A 27,964-nucleotide genomic window follows, 5' to 3' on the forward strand; every position below is an offset into this window, starting at 1 on the left:
GAATCGGCCCCTACAAACTTTACTTATGAGTTCCTGTAAAGCTGTTAGGAGAGGTGGAGGAATAGCTGCAATATTTAAAGATGTATTAAATGCAAACAAGTGTCACTTAGTGATTACTTGTCATTTGAGTATCTTAGTACTGTACTAAAAGGTGCTACATGGATTTTACTCTTAATTATTAATATACCGCCAAAATACAAAAAAAAAAAAAAAGATTTTCCTTCATCTGAATTTGACAGTTTTATTGTTGGAGTGGATTTTAATACCCATATAGATAATTCTGAAAACAGCACTGCCAAAGAGCTCATATCTGTTTTAAACTCTTGGCTAATATTGTAAATAAATTGTATGTTAGTACTTACTACTGAAATAGATATCAATATAAACAGCATTTTTGCCTATCCCAGCCTGCTGTAACTCCACTTTACTTGAAATATCATCAATATACATCATGTTTTTGCATTAAAGTGTATATATATATATATATATATATATATATATATATATATATATATATATATATATATATATATATATATTAATCTTAACAAAATTCTGGTTGTGTATTTATTGTTAAAAATTTTGTGGAAAATTTTTTAACATAGTCAGTTGCAGCAAAATTTAGCAGCGTAGAGCAATCCATTGTAGAAATATTGATTACACATATTGTAGAAAACATAGAAATATTGTTTACATCAGGTTTTATGTTTTCAATATCTAAACAGAATAAAAACTAATGCCAGAGGCCTCAAGAACTGGACAAATACATGATCTATATGGCATGATTAATGAGGTCTGATGAACGGAACGGATGTACGAATGAGGGCAAATCATGAAAAAAATTCTTGTTTGCTCAGTTTCTTCTCATACAGCATTGTTTATGTCCCTAGCTGCTTTGAGAGCAGATTTCATAGACGTCTCAATCCAGCCATGAGGCATGTCCGTATGTTCCCCGGCAAAATAAATCCTACTCTCATTCATTGCCAGATATTTAGCATATTGAGTTTGCTGGTAGGGGGTGAAGATAGCAAAGGCTCCAAGGCTGTATGGATCCAACCCCCACTTCTTCACAACACCTCCAGTGTAGAGATCCTGGATGTACTCTCCGTGGATCTTCATCAAGTCGTTCAGCACCACTGACTTCAGCTCGTCATCCGACATTCCTTGGAAGAGCATGGAGTCGTCTGAGACAGTGTAGGAGGCCAGGAGGGCTCCTCCTTTCCCAGAGAAGCTATGGCTGGGGTAGTAGATGAAGCGTGAGGGCAAATCCGTAATGCTTCTGCCACCCCAAATGCTTTCGTCCTCCCAGAACCTGCGGCTAAAGCTCAGCACAACCTTGGTGGAGCTAGAGTAGTGCACTGAGCGTAGGGCCTCCAGCTTCAAGGGTGACAGTGGAGGCTGGAACTTGATGAAGAGAGTGGCTTTGGCCGTAGCCGTCACCAAGGCGTAGTCAAACGTTTGCTGGGTCAGAATCGATGAGTTGCGGCGTTCTTCATAAAACACGGTCACGTGGCTTTCTGTCTGACTGATGCCTTTGACTTTTGAGTTGAGAAGGATTGTGGCATTGAGGATTTCATAAAACCTATTGGGTAACTTATAAAAGCCACCCGTGATCTCAGAATATCTGCAAAAGAACATAACATAAAGAAGTACTTATATTTGTACTGTACTGAATTCTTCGAACTGATTGTTCACAAGGTGTTGATTAATTCCCTGACAGTATTGCCAGTTGCAATTCAAATCCAGAGTTTACATTAATGCACATGTTGTATGCTCATGAACGAGTCTCCAAAAAAAATAAAAGGTTAAAAATAAAGGTTCCAGTTCAAATCAAAAGCCTGTTTTTCAGCCTGATGTCATAGGAGAACCCTTTTAAGTTGCAGCAAGAACTTTTTACTCTTACGCTCTTAAGAGAACCATCTATTTACTGGCACTTTAAAGAACCCAGAAATGGTTCTTCACAGCAGTGCCACAAGGAACCATGTTATCATAAGTTCTCTAAAACAAAAGCCGTAATTAGTGCTTTAAGGAATCAAAGTAAAGTTCTTAAGAGTGATGCCAGGAGAACCTTTTCCAGTCCCACGAAGAACCTTATAGGGTTCACTTTAACATGTTAAGAGATGATATCTTGAAGAACCAATACACTGCTTTGAAGAACCTATAATGAACCATAAAGAACTTCTTTAATCTCCAAAGAACAATTTAGCTCAACTCAAGAGCAATATACAGTGAAAACTGGTTCTTGACAAGAAGGGTGTTCTTTGTAGAACCTATGATGCTGTAAAGAACTATTAAAGAACCTATATTTTTTAAAAGTGTAGTCAGTAAGTTTTCCACCACAGGAAAGTCTTCAGAACAGAGACATTTTTTGTCTTATCAAGAGGATAAAAAGAGAGGCTCTTGAGGGAACAGCTGTTTATAGCTTTTACAATGTAAGTGATAACAGGAACGTACTTGTTAATGGACCTTCCACAACATTAATCTAGAAAATAACTATTTTAAAAAATGTATCGTTTCATTGTTGACAAATCGCTGTACTATAAGAGGAATAAAACACTTAGAGACATGCTGTTATAGGAAAATAATCTATAGGAACCACAATAGGTGACTGCAAAAGTAGCGCTGGAAAATAAGTAAGTGCTTGAATCCATGGCAGGGGAGACTTTATGTATTCATAGTCTCAAATTTCACAGGTCTTGAGACATCATGTTTGCACCCTCAACAAAAACATTAAAAGACTTTGGACTTGTAAGATGTTGGCTATTAGCTGCGGTGGTGTCTCGTCACACATAAAACATTATTTGAAACTGACTATCATTCTGGTTCTTCAAGAGCCTACAGAACCTGCTTATCAACTGTGAATTTAAAAAAAAAAAAAAGCCCCGATATGTAACTGTTAAGTAATATGGGTGTCCCGGATTAGTAATTTGTCCACCCCGATGCAGGTTTTATTTAAATATACTTACGTTGTGTCATCATTTACATCAGCCTGCAAGTAGAGACTCTCCATTAGAGAAATGTAGTAGAAGCTGTTCTCATTAAGGATGTCTCCAATCATGCGCAAGGCTCCAGCACTCAAGTTAACATCTCTCACCAAATACTCCTGTCCAATTAAACACACGTCCGTTCTTAACCAAACTAATTAGATTTAACTTCATTTAGAATAATTAAAGTTATAGGTTCATTACCTTAAGAGAGTATGAATCATACTTGCTTATCATTGCACTGCAGTTAGTTGACTTCAAATACTCTCTTATCTAGGAAACAATGAAAATTATTTTCAATCAGGATAATGAAAATAAAATAAAGAATAATTAAAATATCTGTTCTCTTTCACTCACCTTCCACAAAGATTGGTCAAAGAGTTCACTGGCCGATTTTCCTTTCTCCTCGTCCCTTAAGGGGTAGTTTAGCACATCAGGATTCTCCTTCACTTTGTAGGTTTTGTGAAGGAAGCCATTGATGTAATAGTAAGTGTTTATGTCTTCTTCAGTAAATTTGTTCAGTTTCAGACCCAGCTTTGATGTGAAATTCCTGAGAATCCTGGAAACAAACAAAGAAGGTACAAAATAATGTGACCTGAACTACAGACCTTCTCAAAGGTTTTTTATTAAGTTTTAAAATTTAAGTTTTGTTATAGTGTTGGGAATCACAACTGACCATTGTCAAAATTATTATTATTAACAGGGTTAGTTTTTGCACCGATACTGGAGATGCACCGATACTGAATTTTTCAGCTGATACCGATAACCGATTATTCAGAGTGATATCGGCCGATACCGATACCAATACCGATAGTTCTGCCTTTTATACCTCCTTTTAAATGAATAATAATTAATTCCACAATTTTGAAAGAAATACAAATAAAAACTTTATTCTCTCCATTTCAACAAGTTGTTTCACAGTAACTGGTCTCATAAACAGAAAACACATTACTCTAATTAACATTAACACATGAACTCAATTCTGAAGATTAAAGTAAGATTTCTTAACTTATTAAATGTTATTAATTCATATTAACATTGAATGAATTGTAAAAACCTCCTGTTAGTCTCACATTCACTCACCACAAACAAAAACATTTCTACTTCATCACTGATATCAAACTGGTAATATATAATATCAACTTTTTTATATATTAACATTAACTGGATATAAATATACTACTCTACAAATATAAATGCAATATAAACTTTTTTTATCAACTCATCTTCATTTAAATCTTTCCACGGTGTACTGGTGCTTTAAATCAGCTCGAGCAGCGCGGCAAAAAAAAATTTGACTCGACACCGAAACTCCCGCTTCACTGCTGTCCAGTGTAAAATTTTAGCAGCCCTTTAATTTTTACAGGGCTTACAAACTGCAGTTTTTTAGTCATTCCACATGAGAGACATCATCTTTACACACAGCACGAAACCCATGTGTTTTCCCGCCCTCCTTTGATTGACTTGGGATCAGCGTAAAAATTTGCCTTTATCGGCCGATAGCGATTATTGGCCGATACACCTGTGTATCTCTAGTTTTTACCATATTTGATTAGACATTTGAATTGAATTGAATGGTCTAATCCAAATCTCAGCCATTCAATAACAAGTAGCATAAAAAAATCAACTTGAATCTTAATAAAAATGTTCTGTGAGTGGAAAATGTATAAATTAAAAGCGCTAAGGCTCCAATAAACAGCCCAAATATTATTGTACTTGTATTTTCTGACAGTTAAAGAGGTCCCAGGCTGCCAAAGTTTAAGAACCCTTGCTCTAGTCTACAATTTTAATTTCAACATTCAAACCCTATCTGAAAGGGGGGGGGGGGGGGGGGGGGGGGGGGGGGGGGGGGGGTTAGCTAAAAAGGGTGCCTATGTAATTTAAAGTCAGCTAGTTACTTGAGCTTTGCTTTCTTTGATTTCCTCTAGCTGTAAATACTTTGCCTAGCCTTGTCATTTAAACTAAGCTCTGTTTCATTATCTATGAAAATAGTCTGTTGCTGATCAAAATATTTTTTTTCTTTCTTTATCCATTACTAATAAAGCTAACAGTAGAAAACACATGGCCCACAAGTTTCCAACTAAAAAAGGTAAAATATTGATTATAATGATTGTTAAATGTATGTGAGATTTAACAGATAGCATATAAATATAGGATCAAGTGCTAAAAAAACACTGAGAATATTGATCCAGAGAAACATTTACCACAGGGTTTGTGGTATAGAATTTGAACTCACCAGTGGAAACTCGGGATCCTCATGGCACCGAATTCTGCATACCAGCCCTCCACTTTATCCCTGTATGTCTCAATTCTTCCACCGATTTGATCACTTGCTTCTATGATTGTAACCTAATGAACCGTTACATAATTATTTGATTAACATTCACGTGGACAATTTAAATCCGAATCCAAATTCAGATAAATACAGCTTGTAATACATATAAACATAAATGTTATAACAATGTTTCCCAACTGATTATAGGTATTCATGAGCTGGTTGTGTGTGTCATAGCAGGAAAATCAGAAATCAGTATGTAGCACAAAGATGAAGATCAAGAAACAATGGCAAAAATGTGCACCCAGGAATTCCATTCAAAATAACACTTGCAAAATGAGAATAAATGAAAAAATTTTCCCCTAGGATTCCATAATCTCTTTTAGAGAATATTTCCATCAGGTTGGTTTTTTGATGTCCAGCATTACAACATGTGTGCTGTTCCATACAGTAAATATGAGCATGTCGTTATGGCAGCCAGTCCAATCAATCACTGGCTCTGAATGGGAAGAGGAATCGCAGAGAACGAGTAGGTACTGAGTGAGTGCTTACATCTACGTGTGTAGTAATTATGAAGTGCATTTATAGGCTATTTGTGTTGCAGTGAAGTTGAGCCTGTGACTGAAAGTTTACACAGGTATAGCTGTTGATGTCTGTGATTGCCTTGTGCTTAGATTTAAAAAAAAAAAAAAAAAAAAAAAAAAAAAGGAATTTAGTTTGCTTTAGCCTAATGAAGGGCTAAAAATGGTTCTGGTAAAAATAAATAAAAAGAAAGCCTGCCCCTTGTGTCTTCATTCCTGTTGCTGCCTTACCAGGGATTTATAGTCATCTAAAAATAAACTATTTAAAAGTATAATAGGTGGTGGAACTTTATGCAGGAAAACCAAGACTTGCATACAAACCTAATCTGGTGTAAGTAATCTTGGTGTAGTCTTTTTTAAGAGAATACATGATTGTGGATTGTGAACTATGGTCCATACATTTACCTTATGTCCAGCATCCTCTAGTAACTTAGCTGCAGTAAGTCCAGCAATGCCCGCACCAATGATGGCCACACGACGCGGGGTCTTTGATGGAGGAAGGCCTTGGTTGACTATCTTAATAAGTTCATCATAGTCATTGTCTTGAAGACATTTTGAAATAGGATCATCTTTGTATGCACTGGCACTCAAAACGATGAACAGTACAATCACAACAGATACTGGGGAAAAAAAGTAAAATAGGAGGACACTCTTGTGAAATTTCTCAGACTTGACAAATTATTAAAAATTTTGTGAGACATGGATTACAGGTGCATGATGTCACAAGTTGAAAGCACACATCAACTCTATAGCTTGATTTGTTATTCATGAAACTATTGGTCTATAGCTGTAGTCATTGGCTATTTGTTTGGGTTTGCCTACAGTGTTAGTCTAGCTGTCTTTTATGACTTTTAGAATCAGTTGTAATCCACACATTTTGGAATCAACGTCAACTACGTGACACTATCAAGCAGGGACAGATTACCGACGAGGTCTACTGGGCATGTGCTCAGGGATCCTGGCCACTCAGAGGCCCCAACAAGCATGCATTTGAGGCAAAGTAGGCCATTATACTGTCACAGGATTAATAGAACATGAGCCAATGGATGTAAAGTCACACTGTACAACTTACAGTGATTGTTATTTATTGTTGGTCTGAATTTGTAACTGTGGTGGCGGGGATGTGTATGAGCCCCGGTTTGTGAAAGGAGGGCGGAGCCGGAGGTGGTGAGTGGTAAGGAATGTACACCTGTGAGGAGTTCTCTTAATGATTGTTCTGTGTTGCAATGAGACAGGGTGAGGATAAGCAGGAGAGAGAGAGAGAGAGAGAGAGAGTAAAAAAAGAGAAAATTAAGAGCACTGTAAGTTGGTTCAAGACTGTCTCTAACCAGATAGTGGTCAGTTAGATCCTAACTTTTTTTTTACTGGTGCTAGATAAGTGGATGTACAAAACATGGCTAACCATGCAAATCTCCAATGCTGAATATAACTCTGTTTGACTACATGACAGTGTCTACTATGTGACTGTGACCCTGTCAATTACGTGACTAAGTAACACTTTAGTCACAAGTCATTCTTCTACTGAAAGATATAAATCATTGTACCATATTAACTCTGATGTCAACATAGTGCTTACTAATACTCCATTTGGCAGACATGAAGAAAAGCGTGAAATTTACATGCTTTTCTTCTAATAGTTTGACCAACTGATATGTAGGTCATTTTCCAATGGCTCATGCTTGGCTGACCAAAATCACAGTAGAACCTCCGCCAGTGGTCTCCATCATTGTTGTTCTGCTTGCTACAGATATCCCTTCTACTCTACTTTCCTTCACCTGAATCGATGTCCCTAGTTCTTTAGCCTCAGTCTGGGTGTCTTTGGTATGTCAGTCTCTAAGCCCACCTCTGATCTTATCTGAATCTCTTTACAACATGTCCAAGCTTCTGCCCAGAGGTCTATTGTAACCCATTGGCTAATGTTTTATCACTTGAAAATGTACATTTTCAAGTTTCTACATTGGAACATATCAACATTAGAAACAAATGCACAGAAAATTAGAGGACATTAATGTAAATGATGGAGTATCAAAGTCTTGGACTATGGTGACTATAATAAAAGGCCAGATTAAATATTAAAATATGGTTTACTACCTTAGTGTTTGTCTAAGGGCTTATTGCATTAGGCAATCCCAAATGCAATATTTAGTCAAGGCAATGTTATGCACAAGCCACCCACATGCAGACAGTGTTTAAACATCTTAGACCTGCTTGTTGTAATGCACCTTGGTTTGTGTTGTTACAGTCTTGAATCAAAAAAGATTTTTCTGTAGAACTATTAAAGGTCCTATGTAAATAGAACCCTACAACAGTGTTCCCTATCATAAAATAATTCTAAGCAGAACTCATTTGGGAACCCTATCTTTAGAGAACCCTTGAAGAATCCTTTTATATGAGTACAATTGTTTTGTTTGCTTTGTCATTTTTAATTAAGCGGAAGAAGCATCATTAACTTAATGCAGTGTGAAGCCTAGTTAGGGGCTCCATGACTTTTCGATTTTATTACAGTGGTAGAAATCACAACCCACCATTATCAAAGATGTTATATGTATTATTCTGTTCTTACAATGATTAGCCTCTTTAACTGGTCATTTGAATGAGTTTAATTCAAACCTCATTAACTCAAAAACTTTAGCCAGTAAATAATGTCATCTTGGACCTAATATGTTCTGTCAGTGGAGTTCAGAATTAAAAATCGCTATGGCTTTAATAACTAGCCAAAATATTACTGAGGACATTGTATTAATGGACCAAATATTAAAATACACTACAAGCCCATGTGGTACCAACATCCATGCCATGATCAAAGTCACAGAGATCACACTTCTGATGATTGATGTGAACATTAACTGAAGCTATTAACCTGTTTCTGCATGATTTTATGCATTGTGCTGCTGCCACATGATTGGCTGATTAGATAACTGCATGAATGAGCAGGTCTACAAGTGTTCCTATTAACCTATAAATTGAATTGAATTGAATATTAAAGTGGATGGTGAGTATAATTATTCATATTAATCTGAGGGGATTTGTTAAATTTATTGTACAGATAGAAGGGTCTGTGCTACAAAAGGTTTGAGAGCACAGTTTCTGTTTCATTCACTGGTTAAAATACACTTTAAAAAAAAATATCTACATGTCATTTAGACAATTTGTTTATTCCATTAATCAACAACAGACTGTTGTTTGACTCTCTGGGGAAACCCTTAAAGGTTTGATGTACAGTATAAACCTAAAAGTAAGTGTTTTCCAATCAAGAGTTCCAAGTAGAACCTCATTACGAAGCTAATAAGGTTTAATTATCCAATGAACCATTTAAATTCCATCTAAACTGTAATGTTATTCATATGATTACTCATTTATGTACTGTAATGCCCAATACACCCAGTCAGTGACACTTTGTGTACAGCCTGTGGTTGTGCTATATTCTCCACGGACGTGGAGAATAATTGGGGAAGTTTGGGCTATTTTATTCTCACCAAACTCTGACTCATACTTTTCCAGAACTTTGTCCTTTACCTCATAGCTCCTTGGTCTGTATGATGCTTTTTGTTTTGGCATGTTCTCTAACAAACTCTGGATATCCATTCTCTGTACTGCTTTTCCCACACAGGGTTGCGGGGAGCCTGGAGACCATCCCAGGGGAATCGAGGCACCAAACCCTGTACGGGGTGCCAACACATCGCAAGACACTCACACACACATTCACACACTATGGACAATTTAGAAACACCAATCAGCCATACAGCACATGTCTTTGGACTGGGGGAGGAAACTGGAGAACCCAGAGGAATGCCTAAAGCACGGGGAGATCATGCAAACGCCACGCACACAGGGTGGAGGCAGAGGCGGGAATCAAACTCCCAACCCCGGAGGTGCAAGGCAGAAAATAGCGCTGAACAAAAATTTCACAGAAATAGAGCTGAATACTTGTGCAATCATGCCATTTCATTTACTGATTTATTATTATTATTTTATTTGTAAGTTATTTGGCAAACTTTAATATTATGGGTTCATTTGTGTAGACGCATGTCAAAACAACAGTGAACTTCCTTTGCAGTTCCAGATTTGGTTTGTAACACTTCAAAATGTGGAAAAGTTAAAGGGAAGTGTGTGTAGGGAATATATATATATATATATATATATATATATATATATATATATATATATATATATATATATATATATATATATATATATAATATATTTCCTAAGAAGTAAAGTAAAAAGGCAACTCTCTGCCTCCAGGAACCTGACTGGGACCAGGAAATACAATCACATTAGTCCTGTTCTGAAGTCCTTGCACTGGCTCCTGGTCAGGTTCCGTGTAGATTTTAAAATTATGATGCTGATATACAAGACATTACATGGCTTGACTCCTCATTACTTATCTGCTTTATTCATTCCTTACACCCCAAATCGCAGACTGCGCTCCTCACAGTGTGATCTGTTAACTGTTCCACAAACCTGCTTAAAATCTATGGGTGACAGGGCTTTTTCTGAAACTGCTCCTTCCCTTTGGAACTCTCTTCCTCTCAAACTTAGGGAAGCTCAGACCTTTGGCATTTTTAAAGCTCAAGTTAAGACTGACTTTTTTAAACTTGCATTTGACTGCTCATGTCTACTTTTATTATTATTATTATTAGTAGTAGTAGTAGTAGTAGTAGTAGTAGTAGTAGTAGTAGTAGTATTGCTGTTATTCTTATTAACTTTTATAAAACAAAATTCTGTGTACTACTTCTTTTGTCTACAGTGCCTTTAAAGGCGCTCTATAAAATAAAGTTTATTATTATTATTATTATTATTATTATTATTATTATTATTATTATTATTACTAAAACAAACTCCAGTTAAACTGAAAAAAAAAAAGTTTAAATGTACTTACATGAGCGACAGATGAAACAGTCCTGAGACATGTTGCTTTGTCTGGCCGGAATTTCAGTAAACAGAAACCTACATAGAGAGGGGGAAATTATACTCCTCATTATGGAGACAAACTGAAAACTGAAACTTATAGTGTACAAGCTGAGCGAAACGAGTTCAGACTATTTCCTCCCATAATTCAGATAGACTTTAAACATGTACAATAAGTGGAAAGTGGAAGAATGCGTCCATTAAACAAAAAACACATCCAGTTGTCACATTTAGCCTATCATACAAATCAGTGCGCAAAACGGTCATATTTCGCATACACAAAGCATGAATGACCCTGTATACACGTGATCATTATAAGAATGAACCTTGTTCATTCAACGATTTGTAAAGTAGCCTATACTCACCGTAATTAAAGTTAAGGTTTAACATAAGCATGTGAGCTGATATAGCTACTGTAGACTATAGAGTGGATGAGGATGAGGATGATGATGATGGTGGTGGTGATGATGATGATTATGGAAACTCAGTAAGGAATATTTTCCCACACCGACTCCAAGTTCAGCCATACTGAACAAATTAGATTAGCGACTTCTCCTGTTGATTAACATACCTGCTCTCATTTCATCACTGTAAGTGACTCGTTATGACTTTATCCTTTTGGATAAGGTTTTAAAACCTAGGCGCATTTCTTATCATTCACCTTGGTTTTTATTGAGATTTAATGGTGTTGTTCTTGTTGTTGTTGTTTTTTTTCTTCCCTTTTAGAAAAGAATACAGAACCCATAACTACCCAAGAAACTATCTAAGTATTAAACATAATTATATATATTTTTAATAAAAACAAAACAAAAAACACACACACAAAACAACTCATGAATTATCATGAATGTTTTTAAGATTAAGACTATATGTGATATAAACATGTTTACATTTAACGCCTAGAATTATGACGTCATCCATGCTTGGCACCTAAATTCTAAATAACTAACTGTGCCTAAGTTATGGATGTTTTCTACTCACACAAATAGCTGGTGAAATCATCCATCCATGTAGTTTCACTTACCAGACGTGTTGCTGTGGTCAGGAGCAGGGGTGTGTATGAATGTAGACTACCATGCAGCTCGGCTTTTATTCTCAACTCAAATCGAAAGCATGCTTGGTGCTGCGCGGTTTTATCTCCTCTCACCAAAATGTTACAGGAATTAAGCAGACGCATGCACGGGTTTTTTTTTTTTTTTGGGTGTGAAAAAAAGATGGTCAGCACCCTTGAGAAATTGTCACTCCTGAACTTCTGATATGCATCATAAAGTGGGAAGTTACACTACTTCAGGGTGAACAGTCATCCTCCTCACAGTCCATATGGGAGAGCAGCTGGTTCAAGAAGTCAAGCTCGAATGCGTGATAGATTTAATAAGCTATGCACAATAATATTTACTAATACAGTCATATTTAACCCTTGTTGAGCATTTTAAATATATTGACAAGACATTCCTTCTTTTTTGTGGAATTTCTGACGTCATCCTCACTTACTGTATATTAAATGGTTTACAGACCTCTTAAAAACATTGTTGAGTGATGATCGAAGGTAACATGAAGAGTGAGCTAAACATCAAAACTTTGCAAACGGCACAGGCTCAATCATAGGGGAAAGGGAATATAGTGCCACAGAGTAAAATAAATAAATAAATAAATAACAGTTATTTAACTATTTTTTTAACAACAATTTTTAATAATTTAATATTTAATAATAACAGTTCATTCCCAAACCTAACAAATTTCACATCTGTGCATATGAATGTTCATGAGTGGCACACAAGTGGCAGTGAGAGTAATGAATACGTGCCTTGTAAAAATGCATTTGCTGCATTTTTTGCATATGATGTTGCTGTTTTGTACATCATTTGGAGTTCAGAGCTAGGGTCAGAATAATTTGCGTGTGTGTGTGTGTGTGTGTGTGTGTGTGTGTGTGTGTGTGAGAGAGAGAGAGAGACAGGGAGAGAGAGAGGGAGAGAGAGAGGGAGAGAGAGGGGTAGAGTGAGAGGGAGACAGGGGGAGAGAGAGAGGGAGTGAGAGAGACAGGGAGAGAGAGAGGTAGAGACAGAGAGAGAGGGGGAGAGAGAGAGAAAGAGAGAGACAGGGAGAGAGAGAGAGACAGGGAGGGAGAGAGTGACAAGGAGAGAGAGAGACAGGGAGAGAGAGAGACAGGGAGAGAGAGAGAGAAAGAGAGAGAGAGAGACAGGTAGAGAGAGAGAGAGAAAGAGAGAGAGAGATTACTGTGAACTTCAAGAAACAGAGGAGGAGACAGACAGCTCTATGTGAACTGTAGGTGGGCAGAGAGAGAGAGAGAGAGAGAGTAGGGATGTGACAGATAAATTCAGATATTTTAAAATTGATGAAAGAACTGTTTTTATGTTAAGAACATAATTGTTCTTGGTTATTTGTTATTCACCTGTTGCTGTCTCTCTGACCTCTTACGTAGCACAATATGAGTTTAGAAAATTTTCTGTTAATATAATGTATTTAATATGATTTATTGTGCCTGGAATTAATCATGTGCTTGTATTTTTTAATTAGTATTTGATAATGTAGTTAGTGTGGGGTTTTTGTTTTGTTTTGTTTTGTTATTGTATTATTATGAGATGCATTGTTTTTAGGGTGCCTTTTTAACATTATGTCAAGGGTCTACAGATGAAAAATTCTGGCACATTTACAGTCATGTTCTTTAATGTGCACTGTCCGTAAATAAATAAATAAATAAATAAATAAATCCATACATTTAAAATAATATTCACCCATTTTGGTTCATAATGTAAATCCGGCATGCCTAAACCCACCACACACCACTCTTTTTGTTTTTGACACCAAAGAAAAAAAAATTATTTAATTTAATTACAATAATCAAGAGGTTAATCAGTTTGGTATCTGGTGAGTGACATGGTGGCTAGATTAGTATCTGTGTTAGCTACCTGTGCTCTTTCAGCCCTTCTGCCAGTTTTGTCTTCCATGCATAGGCTAGTAATGCTTATTCATCATTTGCTGCATATTAATCTGTATGACAAGCATTAAAGGCATAGCTGTTATATTAGTGAATTGGTATCAACTATTCCCTCATCAAATCCCAATGTGGTTAAGCTCGCTCAGACTAGCCGTGTGTAAAATGAGCAAGTGTTCATGTCATAGTCATGAATGTCCACGGTGGCTTAGTGGTTAGCACGTTCGCTGACCACTAAGCCAATCCTGTGATGGATTGGCACCCTGTCCAGGGTGTACCCTGCCTTGTGCCCGATGCTCCCCGGAATAGGCTCCAGGTTTCCCACGACCCTGAAAAGGAGTAAGCAGTTGAAGATGGATGGATGGATTTAAATATGATTTAAAAGATGAAGTGATTAACACAGCCACTGGGTAATTTTTTATTTTTTTTGCTCTTTCAAAAGTTAAATCTAAAACAGTTAAGGGTTCTTCAGTTGTAACTTTAGAGAAATCCTTAAAGCTTCCATGTTCAGCTCTACGCTGAGCTTTGAGTTTCCTTATCAGAAAAACTTCAAAGTAGAAACCCATAACCTAATCTAATAAATCAAAAACCATGAAAGAAGGGCTCTCTTTTTCAGCAATAAAACAAAGAATGTTCGAGCAATAGGACGTCCCCAGCCTGTTGTTTTCCTGCACCAGACATGCTAAAACATGCCTCTTTCAGGTTCAGGTGGAACAACAAGAATTTCATATGTACAGTACATACCTATAAAAGGCAGTGAAAAAAACACTAATTCTGTGTGCACACATAATGTCGTTTGACTTTGAAAATATGAACAAAAATATGCATTTATAAGCATAACATTGATATGTTTAAAAAGGAAATAATAATAATTAAAAAAAACATTCAGAGACTGTATATAATAATTAATGGTGAAAGAGTCTAAAATTCCCAGGGACAGCATTATTAATGGAATCAAATGGAAACAGAGCCATAGTGGAGACTTTACACGTCCCTGCCAGTACAACTGGTTTGATGATATGCAAGTTCATGGAACCACAAGTAATCAGCCTCTTAGACTTCTTAACCAATAAAGCAGCACAAACAAAAAGTTACGCACAGAACAATAACCAATGAATTGCACGCCAGTCATATCTGTTCCTACACATCACGCCTCTACATCTCTCCCTGCAGTTCTCACCTGGTTTCACACTGAAGCTAAGTAGGGTTGAGTCTGGTGAGTACCTGGATGGGAGACCTCCTGGGGAAAACTAAGTTTGCTGCTGGAGGTGATGTTAGTGAGGCCTGCAGGGGGCGCACAACCTGTGGTCTGCATGGAGTCTAATGACCCAGTATAGTGACAGGGACATTATACTGTAAAAACAGCACCGTCTTTCATATGAGATGTTAAACTGAGGTCCTGACTCTCTGTGGACATTAAAAATCCCAGGACACTTATCCTAAAGAGTAGGGGTATAACCCCAGTGTCTTGCCGAAATTCCTCCATTGGCCCTTCTCTATCATGGCCCCCTAATAATCCCAATCTCTGAACTGGTTGCATCACTCTCCTCTGCTCTCCTCTGCTCTCCTCTCCACCATAGCTGGTGTGTGGTGGGTGTTATATATAATGACAAATATATTAGCAGTATTTCAGGTTGTCATGTTTTGGAGAAAGAAGTGCATAAGCACAGGAAAACCTTATCCACAGTGAACTACAGAGGTGGGAGCATCATGATATGGGGCTGCGTCTGTGCAAACAGTACTGGGGCTTCACACATCATCGAAAGAATCATCTCCTGACTTTATGAGTCCATCAGAGCTGTGATAAATGGTAGATGATCACCCAAAATTGAATCACAATGCTGCAAAAACCTAAGTATATCTTACCGTAGACGTCTCAAAGCTTGTCAGCACAGGCTTCGCAACAAAGTACTAATGTTGGTCATTCGTGGTGTCAGAATACTTGGAATAATCTTTGTTTATGCTTATGAATGCACAATTTTTGTGCGTATTTATAAGTGATCATTCAAAACATATTGTGTATGTAAATTTGAAGTGGATATACACCGATCAGCCATAACATTAAAACTACCAGCCTAATATTGTGTAGGTCCCCTTTGTGCTGCCAAAACAGCTATGACCCGTCAAGGTATGGACTCCACAAGACCTCTGAAGGTGTGCTATGGTATCTGGCAGCATATTAAATGTTAAACATATTAAACATTACACATTAAACATTGCTAAACATATTAATATGTTTAGTGTATAATAAACTGGTATTATTAATGAATTTTAAAAAGGTTTTTAGGACTAGTTTTTAAAAAAACAAGTGTCTGTTTTAAAACCCCATTTTTTGGGAACCTGATAAAGTAATTGGCAACATGGATCATATTACAGTCCCAGGACTGGCCATAAACAGTGATGGTGTTGTAATAAGCACATGAAAATTCACTGACACAAATAATTTCATTATCGCAGAGTTGCAATAAGTAACAGAAACAACCAAACTCAGTGACCAGACTGCAGGGTGTGTGACATAACGTCAAAAGTATAGGAAGTGCCAAGTTTTCACAACTGATCATATGTGTTCTCCATTCGTCTAAAGTTTTGGAAAAAACGAAAGTAGACAATTATAATTCTTTCCACAGCAAACCCCCCAGATCAGCTGATTGAAAGCTGGTTGCAGTTTCCTTTGGAAACTTGCTTTGGAGAACCCTGAGAGGAAGGACTTGTGTTATGCAATGACAACTACACGTCAGATAAGGGAAAGCAGTGTTCGGGTTGAATTGGTTTGTGTCCCTGGTATCTTCTGGAGCACTACAAATGTCAAAAAATTTAACAAAAAAAATTTAAACTGGCAGGCTGTGGTGTCTTGCATATTGCTTTTTAATTTTTGCTTTATTATTCCCCAGTCTGTATGAAAGATGCTGTATCAGTCACTGGATTTCATTCATGTTGTCTTCTACTTCCTCACGTGTGAGGGTAGGTTTATTAGATAAAACTCAGGCAGAGCTCCATATATTGTGGATGACTTTATATTCATGTACAGGCCTTGATACTTTCTTGCAGAGACAGGTTTGATTAAAAAAAAATCCCCACATGGCAGGAATTTGCCTGGAGAATGGAAGTGAAACTTACAGAAAGGTCATTAGTTCTGACTCATCAGTACTCAAGAACAGGCTTGGGGAGTAACAGAATACATTTAACAGCCCTAAGGAATCAGGATACAAAAAACTGGCAACTGTAATCCCTTACAGTTATGTCAACAAACAAAATAATCAGATTACAGTTACATTCTGTAAAAAAAATAAATAAATAAAATTATTTCATTTAAAGCCAAAGAAATTGATCTTTTCACATAACACAATATAGACAGCTGCTTGATTATAGTATAACATGTTTTTAACTTCTAAATAAAAGTATTATCTAACATGTTTTTCACCTCTAAATAAAAGTATTCTAGACTAATATTGCTTTTCTCTTGACTTTATTTCCATATGTAACCTTGAAGTAATCCAAAAATAATCAGATTACATTACTTTCCTATTGTTATACCTGGATTACGTTACTGATTACATTTTTTTTTTTCACAAAAGAATTCGTAAGTGTAATGCAATACATTTTTAAAGTAACCCTCCCAACCATGCTCATGAATATATAGAGCATGAAGTAATTATAGACATAAAAAAGCGATCAGGAAGTACTCAGACCACTTCATTTTCCCCTTTGTTTTGGCCCGTTCATTTTGTCAGGTTTACTGCAATTATTTTAAAATCTGCAAAACATACTCAAACAAAAACCACAGCAAAGTTTGAGAAACTTGTGGGTGTCATGATAACATTAGAAACTGATTGTTTCCTGGAAATCAATAATATCTGGAACAATTCCAGCAGCACACGGCTCAGAGAACACAGCAGACTCAGGGTAAGAACACACATGAGCTTTTATTTGCTGGTGCTCATGATCAGCATGATCTTTTTTCCCTTCTTTGTCCAGCCCAGGTGTTTTCCTGCTTGGTCACACGGTTAGCTTTTCTGCATTGTTGCCTCCATTTTGTACAGTCTACTGCATCCACTTTGGTGACATTGTTTTCCTTTATCTGATCTAGCCATCGTTTGTTTGGTCTTCCATGCAGCCGCTTGCCTTCTGGGCTGAGTGCTAGTGTTATTTTGGCTACTGAGTCTTCACTACTTCGTAGAACACGTCCATACCACCTCAGCCATGGCTTGTGTACCACAAATAGAGGAATGGGTAAGTTCGTTAAGTATTCTGTGTTTCTCCACCTTGACAATGAGAAGAGTGTCATGCATTATGTTGCCTTTTTCAGGTGCACTCCTCCCACCACCCCTGTTGTACCTGTGACCTGCTTTTGTTTATGATCACCAGCATACTCTGCTATGATGAGAGAGCAAAATGCATTGCCACTTTAATTTAGCATGAGCAGCGCAGCAAAAATAGACTCCATGGCGGAACGATCGCGGAAGTGCTCTGATTCTGCTCTCCTTATGAATCCAGTGTGAAACAGTCCTAAGACTGAAGTTTCTGCCTGGATAAAAACATAAACAAAACGATTAAACTAGGACCAACAGAAGCACCGGCACAGACAGTAACGTGAGCTAAGGATCAACAAGAGACGATGGAGCTGTGAGGTGGCAATACTAGTTCAAACCACAGTTCAAACTTTCCATGGCTAAGAGGTCCAATAGTGTAACCACCAGTTTGTTGGTCAAATAAATTTGGCCTCACAATGCCTTATCTCTGTCCAAGTCCCCCCACATGAGGTTTGTCTTCTGGCAAAAGGTGGGTTTGATGAAACATACCATCGACATCACCAGCGCATGCTTAATAACTCCAGCAGCACACCAAGGAGGGAAGTGTCTAAGGTTGGATGGAAGGAGGAGTTTACTGAGGTTGCCCCATTACATTCAAATGAGCACTTGAAACCCATACAATTCTTCCTCTTATGATTGACTAAATGGTGTGGGAGATACAGTACTAAGGCTTTTCGCTGTCCCTCCACTGCTTCAATGTTCACATTAATGACCTAGCCAGCATCTATCAGAGTCTGAATTTCCAACTCTTAGGATTGTAAGTAGGGTTGTAAGATAGTTTCCTTTGTATTAATTTAATTTGAGTCAAGACAGCTTCAGGAGCAGCTTAAAGGCATGATACGTACTTCTTTTTGCAGATGAGGGGTGGCACCTACAACCTTTACATGAACTGGAGCAGTCTGTTGTTGGGGTGTGTGGGAACCTTTAAGATCTTTCCTGCTTTGGTCCTGCACCACCTGGTATAGATGTCCTGCAGGCTGGGCAGTGACCTGGTGATCTGTTCAGCAGACCTCAGCACTGTGGTTGTTATCGGGTGGTTATGTTTCCACTCTCTGTAGTGGTGGTGTAGAAGAGCTTCTGGATAGGTGAGGAGATGTTGAATGTCTTCAGCTGAAATACTGTATATCATAGAGATAAAATCAGAAACTAAATCAATCCATCCATCTATCTATCTATAGATCCATCCATCCATCCATCTGTCCAGTTTCTGCACCGATTATCCTACGTAGGGTCACGGGGACCTGGAGTCTATCCCGGGGGACTGGGGGCACAAAGCGAGGGACAGCCTGTACAGGGTGCAAATCCATCACAGGGCACAATCGCACACAGACTCACACTCTATGGACAATGTAGAGCTGCAAATCAGCCTGCAGTACATGTCTTTGGACTGGGGGAGGAAACTGGAGTACCTGGAGGAAACCCCAAAGCACAGGGAGAACATGTAAACTCTGCACACACAGGGTGGAGGTGGGAATTGAACCTCGAACTCTGGAAATGCGATGCAAACGTGCTAACCACTAAGCCAAAATGAATGGATGAATGAATGAATGAATGAATGAATAATAACTATGTTTACATGCACATCAAATTTCGTTTAAGGTCTATATTAGGGTTGTGGTCATATTTGTGAATATTCATGTCTAAATGGTTGGTAAGTATGCCTTGAGTTGCCATTCCTAAATACCTAGCCTACAGCTAAGTATCTGTTAGCACCCACAATTCCCTGTAGACTGAGCATGCTCATATTTCTCCTTTCAGTGAATTTTCTGAATAAGGTGTTTACATGCAACACATTTCCGATTAAAACCAGGCATAATCCAGGGGTGCGAATCAGAATTTGGGGAATCAGAATATCGTAATAATCTGAATTGGGCAAGGGGATCGTGGCGTTTACATGACTCAATGCTAATCAGAATATCGCCAAATTCTGGTTAATATCAGAATATTGATGTGCATATCAACATAGCCAATGAATGAATGAATGAATGGATGGATGAAGTGACTGCCTCTCCACACTCATTACGTTTACATGGACAACATTAATCCGATATTAACCTGATTAAGACAATACTCTGATTAAAAAACTACCATGTAAACAGCGTTTTCTGATTACCTGTCATATCACAGCAAACCAGTGACTACATTTCCCATCCTGCACTGCGGCCTACAAACATGGCCACCATGGACTACACTTCTCACACACGTTCACCTTCTCCGGAATTCTAATCACACACACCTGTTTCCAATCTCACACAAACTCACACCACAGTATATAAGAGACTGTTCAAATACTATAACTTTGTGTGGTATTGGGTTTATCTCATATCAAGTGATTGTTCTTTGTTTCTTGTTTCGTTTCATTGTTCTCTGAGCTCATTTCTTGACTCTGATTATTGCCTCACCCTATTTATGCCTGTTTGCTGATCGCCTGACCCTTTGCATGTTTTTGGACCACGCTTTGGATTTGTCTACCTGTCTCTCTATTACATTCTTTTACTGCAATTGTATCCGTCCTCAACTCTCTTACGTTCTGGAACTTGACATTACATTAATCTGGCTAAACTCATAGACTACGTTTACTTGGACGGCAGTAATCTAATTATTGACCTTATTCTGAGTAAGATAATATTGTGATTAAGGTCTTTACATGAGTTGCTTTTATATTCCTTTCATGTTCCCGTTGTACATATTATAAAACATAGACTGATTAACAGCACACATCATTATGTCCTCACCCCACGCTGTCCGACATTCCTTCCAGAATTTCACGTATCGTCTTACAGTTCATTTTCGTTATGGTACCGTATACAGTTTTGGGTGTTTCATTTTTTATTTTTATGAACGCTTCAAGTGCAGTTAATTGACATGCTGTACATGCAAATGGACGACTGCTTGAAGCCGTGGGCTGCATCCGAAACTGCGTACTTACCTACTATATAGTAGCTGAGATACATGTATTTTTCCTAGTATATAGCAAATAAGTACGTGGTTTTGGACGTAGCCATGGTCTCTTGTTTGCCGTAAAACGGTTGAGCGCTGCCGTGTGTGATCGTGTCCTGTTGCAAAATGCTGTAAAAACTCCCACACGATGTTAACAGTGTGATTAAGGTGTGTACATGTCTGTAACGCACGTCGATAATGTGACTAAAACAGGAATACTCCACATCTTAATTCGATTTGTGTTTACTTCGAATATTACTTTAATTGGATTAAGGTTATAAGAAATTGCTGTTTACATGGTAGTTTCTTAATCAGAGTATTTTCTTAATCGGGTTAATATTGGATTACCGGTATTGTTGTCCATGTAAACGTTCTGACTGATGCTACTTCCTCCAGCACAGCAGATGGCGGTATCTTACCACATATGTCGTTTGTCAACCGCCATTAAACCAGAAAGGAAGACGAAAAAGACGAAGTTTGTATTGAAACGTAAAGGCTTGGTGGTTTCCAACTTGTGTAGGTAAACAGGAAGACAGCTTCATGTTTGTCTTTGTTTAGTAATTAACGTGTCCTATATGTATATGATAATGTGTGCGAATGGTATGGAGTTCATTAAGACAAACAGACAAAGAGCTTGTTATTAGCATGTGGAGAAATTAGCAAAACAAGCAGCTAGCGCCGGTTCTAAATAGACAAGGACTACAGAAGATCTGAGGAAGTGTGTGTGTGTGTGTGTGTGTGTGTGTGTGTGTGTGTGTGTGTGTGTGTGTGTGTGTGTGTGTGTGTGAGTGTGTGAGAGAGTCAGTCAGTCAGTCAGTCAGTCAGTCAGTCATTTAGGATTCAGCTTCAAATATCTCTTTAAGGTACTAGAGGTTGTAAAACAAAATAGCTTTCTCGGTCATGTTGTGAAATTTAATAGAAATACAGATATTTTAAATAAATGTCAGTATTGTCAAAAGTGTTTAACAGAATGTCTGTGCTTTGTGTGGACCTGAAATAGCTCCTTATTGGGATTGACACTAAAACCCTTTATTAGAAGCCCTCATGAAGTGTCCTTGTTGTTCATTCATTTTTTTGCTGTTGTCGTCGTCATGAAATGTGACAGAATATTGAATATGTGGTTCTTTGTTCCTTAATTGTAGGCGATCATGGCGAAGGTTCCTGTGGGAAAAGTGCTGCTTCGCAATGTCATCAGACACACTGACGCCCACAACAAGGCTCGTCATCAACGCCACACTGTTATTTCTTTCTTTGTTGTTGTTGTTGTTTCCCTTGTCTTTGTATTTGGGCTGAAATAATGCTGATATGTCCTATAATAGATGAGAAAGCACCTAAAAAAAATATCAGTACTTCCTACTTTACTTATGAGTCATTTTAAGGAATTTGTACTTTATCTGAAACATTTCACCCAGTTCCTGTTTAATGGTGGGGGAGGGGTTAATTAGGGGGGACGACATGATTTTTATTCCTTTTAGTGAACCTCAAAGATCAAATACTCCTCTTATTATCTGCCTGGCTGTCAAATCAATCAATCTGTTCATTTTTTGTGCATGTTTAGCATATTGTTTACTTATTAATTTATTTGAATAATTAATTTGGTGAATTCTCGGTTCTGATTGGTCAGAAGGTGCTGCTTATTTTGTCTAACAGCAGCTTGGTTGATGCTGGGTGTAATTCAAATCGCAGGTTTTTATTAGTGCTCTTGTTCTCGTGCATTGTTGTTTCTATAGTAAGTCATTTACAGAGAATTGTGTAATAGACAATAGTAAAGTCTAATTGTTGATAGAAGGTGTTTTTGTTTTATTAACTTAAAGAGATGAGCGGGGGAGGGAAGAGGCATTGTGAAGGAATGGCTCATTATAGCAGCTATAACAGGAACTCAGAATTCATCCTGCTACTTCTATCAGCAGTCACATCGTCAATAAACACCAGTGACCCAGGTCCATTGGTAGCTGTACATGCCCATGCCATAACACTTCCTCCACTGTATTTGATGGATGATGTTATCCCTTCCTTATCTTTTTCATACTCTGATCTTCCTATCATTCTGGTACAAGTTAATCTTGCATCAGAACTGGGCAGGCTTTAAAAAAAAAAATTTTTTAAAGCAAAGTCTAATCTGGCCTTTCCTTTCTGTTCTTGAGTGTGCCAGTGGTTTGCATCTCGAGGTAAACTGCATGTATTTACATTCATGAAGGCGTCTCTTGATTGTAGTCTTTGAGAACGATATGCCTGCCTTCTCCAGTGTGTTCTTGACTTGGCTGGATTTTGTGAAGAGGTTTTATCTTCATCACGGAAAGAATTCTGTATTCATCCGCCTTAGTTTGCTTCCGTGATCTTCCAGGCTTTTTGGTGTTGCATTCCTACTTTTTAAGAATGTACCAAAAATGTTGATTAGGCACATTCTTTGTGCCAGAGTTGAATTGTTGACTCTAACAGAAAATGAGTTGTTTTGCTGATGTATTATTATTAAAGTATGGTGTCATTCTTTAATAACTAAAATCATAATTCTTTGCAAATTGCTGTGGTATAGGTTTATATAAAACACTTCAGTATGTGCTGTTAAAATAATCTGCTTCTGGGTAGTAACAGGTCATACTGCCCTGTTGTTGATAGTTTCCTATAACGGTACGCCCTGTTGTTTTATTCCTTACTTAAAACATCCAGTCATATTCGTAACAGTTGTATGGATACCATAATCCAATATTGTACATTTATACAGAATGACTTACATTTATTTACATTTACATTTTTTTCACTTAGCAGACGCTTTTATCCAAAGTGACTTACAAATGAGAAAATACAAGCAAAGTGATGTATCAAGCAGAGAACAATACAAGTAATGCTATCATACAAGATCTTTAAATTGAGTTCTAGAAGAAGCAAAGTGTGCAGAGTAGAGGTGTAAGGTTGTTTTTTTTTTTTTAAGGGGTTGGTTCCATGTTCACGGAAGAGGTGGGTCTTTAGCTGTTTTTTTTTTTTAAGATAGTGACAGATTCTGCGGTCTGGATTGAGGTTGGAAGTTCATTCCACCACTGAGTTAGTGTGAAGGTTCTTGAAAGGGTCCTTGAGCCACGGTGAGTACGCACTACTAAGCGTTAGTCGTTAATGATAGCAGAGGGAATGTAAGCCTTCAGGAGAGTGTTGAGGTAGGGGGCGCTGTTCCAGACAAGGTCTTGTAGGTGAGCATCAAGGCCTTGAATTTGAAGCGGGCGGCTGCAGGAAGCCAGTGGAGGGAGATGAAGAGGGGTGTAACATGGGTTCTCTTGGACTGGTTGAAGACAAGGCGTGCTGCTGCATTCTGAATCATCTGAAGGGGTTTGATGGAGCTGACTGAGAGGCCCGAGAGTAGTGCGTTGCAATAGTCCAGTTTTGAGATGATAAGAGCATCACTTACAGATGTGATTATCTTTGAAAAATAACTGCATGTTAGTCTAATGTGTGCTACATGCATTCAAAAAAAGACAGGAAAAGGAAAAAAAGATTAGATCTGACATCTAGTTTTAGTTCAGATTAATATTTATTGTTAAAATATGTTTTGCTAACTTTTTTCAGTTAAAATGAATATAGTAGTGAATGTGCATGAGTACGTTTAAAATCCTTAATCAAGTTTACGTTTGACTTCTTACTTTCACATACATGTAATTTTTCTTTTTTTTTTTTTTTTTAAATCCCTGTTTTATGTTCTGTGCTGTGTAATTGCAGATACAGGAGGAGTCAGAGATGTGGAAGCTGAGGGACATGGAGCGGAAGACCTCGTCTCCTCGTGAATCAAAGCACAGCTGGAGCACAAGGTTCAAGTCCACTTTGTTTGCCACTAGACACTGTGAATTTCAGCTGTTATCTGACGCCATCCTGTTTTTTGTTTTTGTTTTTTAGAAGCAGCATGCACTGTGACCGATACCTGAAAGAGTCAGAAGGGTCCACGCGTGGCAGGCTTGGTGAAAGAGCATGTCTTTCTGAGAGAGATGAGCGAGAGGCTCGTTACTGGACACGAAAACTCTATGAATTTGAGGCCAACGATCCAGACAGGTTAGTGGCTATGCCTAGCTATTAATTATTATTTGCAATGTATTTGGATTATATGAGTCCTGTAATTACCATATGAATTACTAATTTGATTTGACTTTATCAGATGGGGACATAGTGGTTTTAAGGAGCTTTATCCAGAGGAGTTTCAATCCGACAGGTAAGAGTCGAGTCATTTTAATTCAGCTCATGGGTATGCAGCTTTCAATCTGGCTCAATTTTTTACTTATTTTTTTAATATATATTTCTTAAGCTGCGCAACTGTACAGGTCTTCGTTGCCTTATTCTGCGCTTCATAATGCACCACACATTCTCAATTGGAGACAGGTCAGGACTGCAGGCAGGCCATGCTAGCACCCGCACTCTCTGCTTATGTAACCATGCGCTTGTAATCAGGGCACAATGTGGTTTGGTGTTGTCCTGCTCTGGATGGCAGCATATGTTGCTCAAAAATGTGTACATATCTTTCTGCATTAATGATGCCCTCACAGATGTGCAAGTTACCCATGCCATGGGCACTGACACGCCCAAATACCATGACAGACGCTGGCTTTTGGACCTGACGCTGATAACAAATTGGACGGTCCTTTTCCTCCTTGGCCAGGAGAACACAACGGCTGTTTTGTCCAAAATCTATTTTAAATATTGACTCGTCGGCCCACAAAACACGATTCCACTGTGCTACTGTCCATCTCAGATGAGACAGAGCCCAGAGAAGTCGATGGCACTTCTGGACAATGTTGATGTATGGCTTCTGCTTTGCATAGTAAAGCCTTAACTTGTCACAGTATCCAGCTTTGCACACTGTTTGGTAGGAATTTTCACCCATTCTTCCTGCAATTTTTAAACAGTCCCACACAGTAGGATTCAGATCTGGACTTTGATTTGGCCACTGTAGAAGAATCACCGTATGTATAAATATATGTAAAACACTCCAGCATTGCTTTGACCTTGTGTTTTGGACCTTTGTGCTGATGACAGGTGTTTCTCCCAAACTTTATAAAAAACTTTTTTTTTTTTTTAGCAGACTGAAGCAGCTTCTCTTGTAATATTCCTCTGTATTTTCCTCCATCCATTCAAGCTTCAAGTCTGTTTTTTATTTATCAGGACCTAAATAACAATTGTACCAATACGTAATCATTTTCCGCAAAAAAAAAGCTTAAAAAAAAAATTAAAAAGTGCATTCAAAACAGTGCTACTATGAATGCAAACTTTAATACTCTGAAAAAGACACACTATTAGCATCACATAACTCTCTCTCTCTCTCTCTCTATATATATATATATATATATATATATATTAGTTGATGTTTGTAAATTGTACTTTTTCTTTAACCCAGAGAGACAGATGATGCAAAACACAGAAGAAACGGCAAGGACAAAACGTCTACTGAGAAACAAAAGAAGACCAAGAAATCCTCTAAGCGAAAGAAGAAAAAAAAGAAAACGAAGCAGAGGACTGAAGGGTCAGAGTCAGACAGCAGTGCCACAAATGGTGCCAAAAGGAAGCGGAAAAGCGGTAAAAGCAAACACCGCAGGAAAAAGGCACACAAACACAAAGTGACGGAAGAGGACAGCAGCACAGACGACTGTGAGTCAGACAGAGGGCGAGAAAAGATGCGGAGGAAAAGATATGGAACTGTAATAGACACACAAACAGAGCCTGAAAGGAAAAAACGGAAGAACTGGAAAGCAGCGAATGAAGAGAAATCAGAGGATAGCTCTGAGGACTGACGCACTCCATCATGAACCTCACTGTTCAGTCATTCAGTTTGAAGAATTTGAATCGTTCACTCATCGATGTCAAATACCTCCATCAGCGCGCAGTCCGATCTTCATACCTCACCAACTGGACACTTGATAGATCTTTTTTGTAACTATGTGATGCAAATGATTTTATATTATTTTTAACGATTTAGACACGTGGTTGTATATGCTTTGTAGTTTTTTTGTATAGATTTTTGATGAAACTATTTTTTAAACCGAAACTCAGGTATTTAACTCCCAAATGGAAGATAATAGAAATACCCAAGACCATTTGGGCTTCAGATGAATCAGTGTGTTGTGTACTTTTATTTTGTCGTTTTAGCTACATTCTCACACAATTTTATGGCCACAAGTCGCCTGACGCTGTACTATGAAGTCACCACAAGCGTTTCTACTACTAGTTGCCATAGTTACATTGATCAGTGTGCACTGATCACTGGCATTCCATTTTTTGACAACAAATCAGTTTTCTTTGGGCAAAAATGAAACATTCTGGAGGGAGAGCATTTAAATTTACCAGTGTATGTATGGTAAATGATCTGCACTTATATAGCACTTTTTTGAATCTTAGCGGGTCTACAAAGCGCTTTACATTGTTTCTCATTCACCCATACACACACACACACACACACACACCAGTGGTAGCAGAGCTGCCTTGCAAGGCGCTAGCTGGCCATTTGGAGCAACTTGGGTTTAGTGTCTTGCCCAAGGACTCTTCGGTATGTGGGCTGGGAATCGATTAGTGGACAGCCCTACAATTAGTGGACAACCTGCTGTACCACCTGAGTCCCAACCACCTGTGCAACATATCCTACAAGATGAAGGAGAAGCAGTGGGTCACTCCGCCCAGGATTTTGTGATTTTGCAATCGCAGAAATGAACGTAAAATCGAGCAAACTCTGCAATATTGGGAGGATCTTGAAGTTTTTCAAAACGAGCACAGATTTGGGGCCAAGACGCGTCATGTGACATGTCATCACAACGCACATTCAGTCAACGCCCTCTTTGATTCACATGTATTGAACACGTGTACAGCTTAAAGGTCTCATTCCCCAAGAAACATCACTGCGAAAGACACAACAATTTCATGCAATTGTGATTTTGCCAATTCGAGTTGTTTTCCACTAAAAATACGACGTCGATACGATGGCACGGAGGGTAGTGTTGCCGACTCACAGCTCCAGGATTTCCAGTTTGATCTTGAGCTTCGATTAC

The 27,964-nt window shown here is 38.1% G+C and overlaps 2 protein-coding genes across 4 annotated transcripts; one reads left to right on the forward strand and one right to left on the reverse strand.

The window, feature by feature from the left end:
• Positions 1 to 553: 553 nt before the first annotated feature.
• On the reverse strand, positions 554 to 11,964 carry il4i1 (interleukin 4 induced 1). The gene is made up of 8 exons (XM_017490688.3): positions 11,776 to 11,964; positions 10,723 to 10,790; positions 6,246 to 6,460; positions 5,221 to 5,333; positions 3,342 to 3,543; positions 3,189 to 3,257; positions 2,967 to 3,103; positions 554 to 1,624 (listed from the first exon to the last, which is right to left on the reverse strand). Exons 2-8 carry the CDS (start codon positions 10,751 to 10,753, stop codon positions 865 to 867), a joined length of 1,527 nt encoding a protein of 508 aa, XP_017346177.1. The 5' UTR covers positions 10,754 to 10,790; positions 11,776 to 11,964; the 3' UTR covers positions 554 to 864.
• A 9,404-nt stretch (positions 11,965 to 21,368) lies between these two features.
• nkapd1 (NKAP domain containing 1) lies at positions 21,369 to 27,036 on the forward strand. 3 transcript variants are annotated; one of them, XM_017490527.3, is made up of 6 exons: positions 21,369 to 21,474; positions 22,097 to 22,171; positions 24,660 to 24,748; positions 24,834 to 24,986; positions 25,090 to 25,143; positions 26,323 to 27,036. In XM_017490527.3, exons 2-6 carry the CDS (start codon positions 22,103 to 22,105, stop codon positions 26,714 to 26,716), a joined length of 759 nt encoding a protein of 252 aa, XP_017346016.1. In that variant the 5' UTR covers positions 21,369 to 21,474; positions 22,097 to 22,102; the 3' UTR covers positions 26,717 to 27,036. The 3 variants fall into 3 exon arrangements, with proteins under 3 accessions (XP_017346016.1, XP_017346017.1, XP_017346018.1); XM_017490528.2 differs by having other exon boundaries at positions 21,370 to 21,470; XM_017490529.2 differs by lacking the exon at positions 21,369 to 21,474 and adding an exon at positions 21,797 to 21,817.
• The last annotated feature ends 928 nt before the right edge of the window (positions 27,037 to 27,964 follow it).

The sequence above is a fragment of the Ictalurus punctatus genome, chromosome 17, assembly GCF_001660625.3.
Source record: "Ictalurus punctatus breed USDA103 chromosome 17, Coco_2.0, whole genome shotgun sequence".
Classification (NCBI taxonomy): domain Eukaryota; kingdom Metazoa; phylum Chordata; class Actinopteri; order Siluriformes; family Ictaluridae; genus Ictalurus; species Ictalurus punctatus.

Excerpts from the sequence above, each read along its gene's own strand:
- il4i1 (XM_017490688.3), bottom strand. The coding sequence starts at position 10,753 with ATGTCTCAGGACTGTTTCATCTGTCGCTCAT. Across the intron at positions 5,334-6,245 it reads TAGAGGATGCTGGACATAAG|GTTACAATCATAGAAGCAAG; the intron begins GTAAATGTATGG and ends ACGGTTCATTAG. Across the intron at positions 1,625-2,966 it reads GATGTAAATGATGACACAAC|ATATTCTGAGATCACGGGTG; the intron begins GTAAGTATATTT and ends GTTCTTTTGCAG.
- nkapd1 (XM_017490527.3), top strand. The coding sequence starts at position 22,103 with ATGGCGAAGGTTCCTGTGGGAAAAGTGCTGCTTCGCAATGTCATCAGA. Across the intron at positions 24,749-24,833 it reads AAGCACAGCTGGAGCACAAG|AAGCAGCATGCACTGTGACC; the intron begins GTTCAAGTCCAC and ends TTTGTTTTTTAG. Across the intron at positions 25,144-26,322 it reads GAGGAGTTTCAATCCGACAG|AGAGACAGATGATGCAAAAC; the intron begins GTAAGAGTCGAG and ends TCTTTAACCCAG.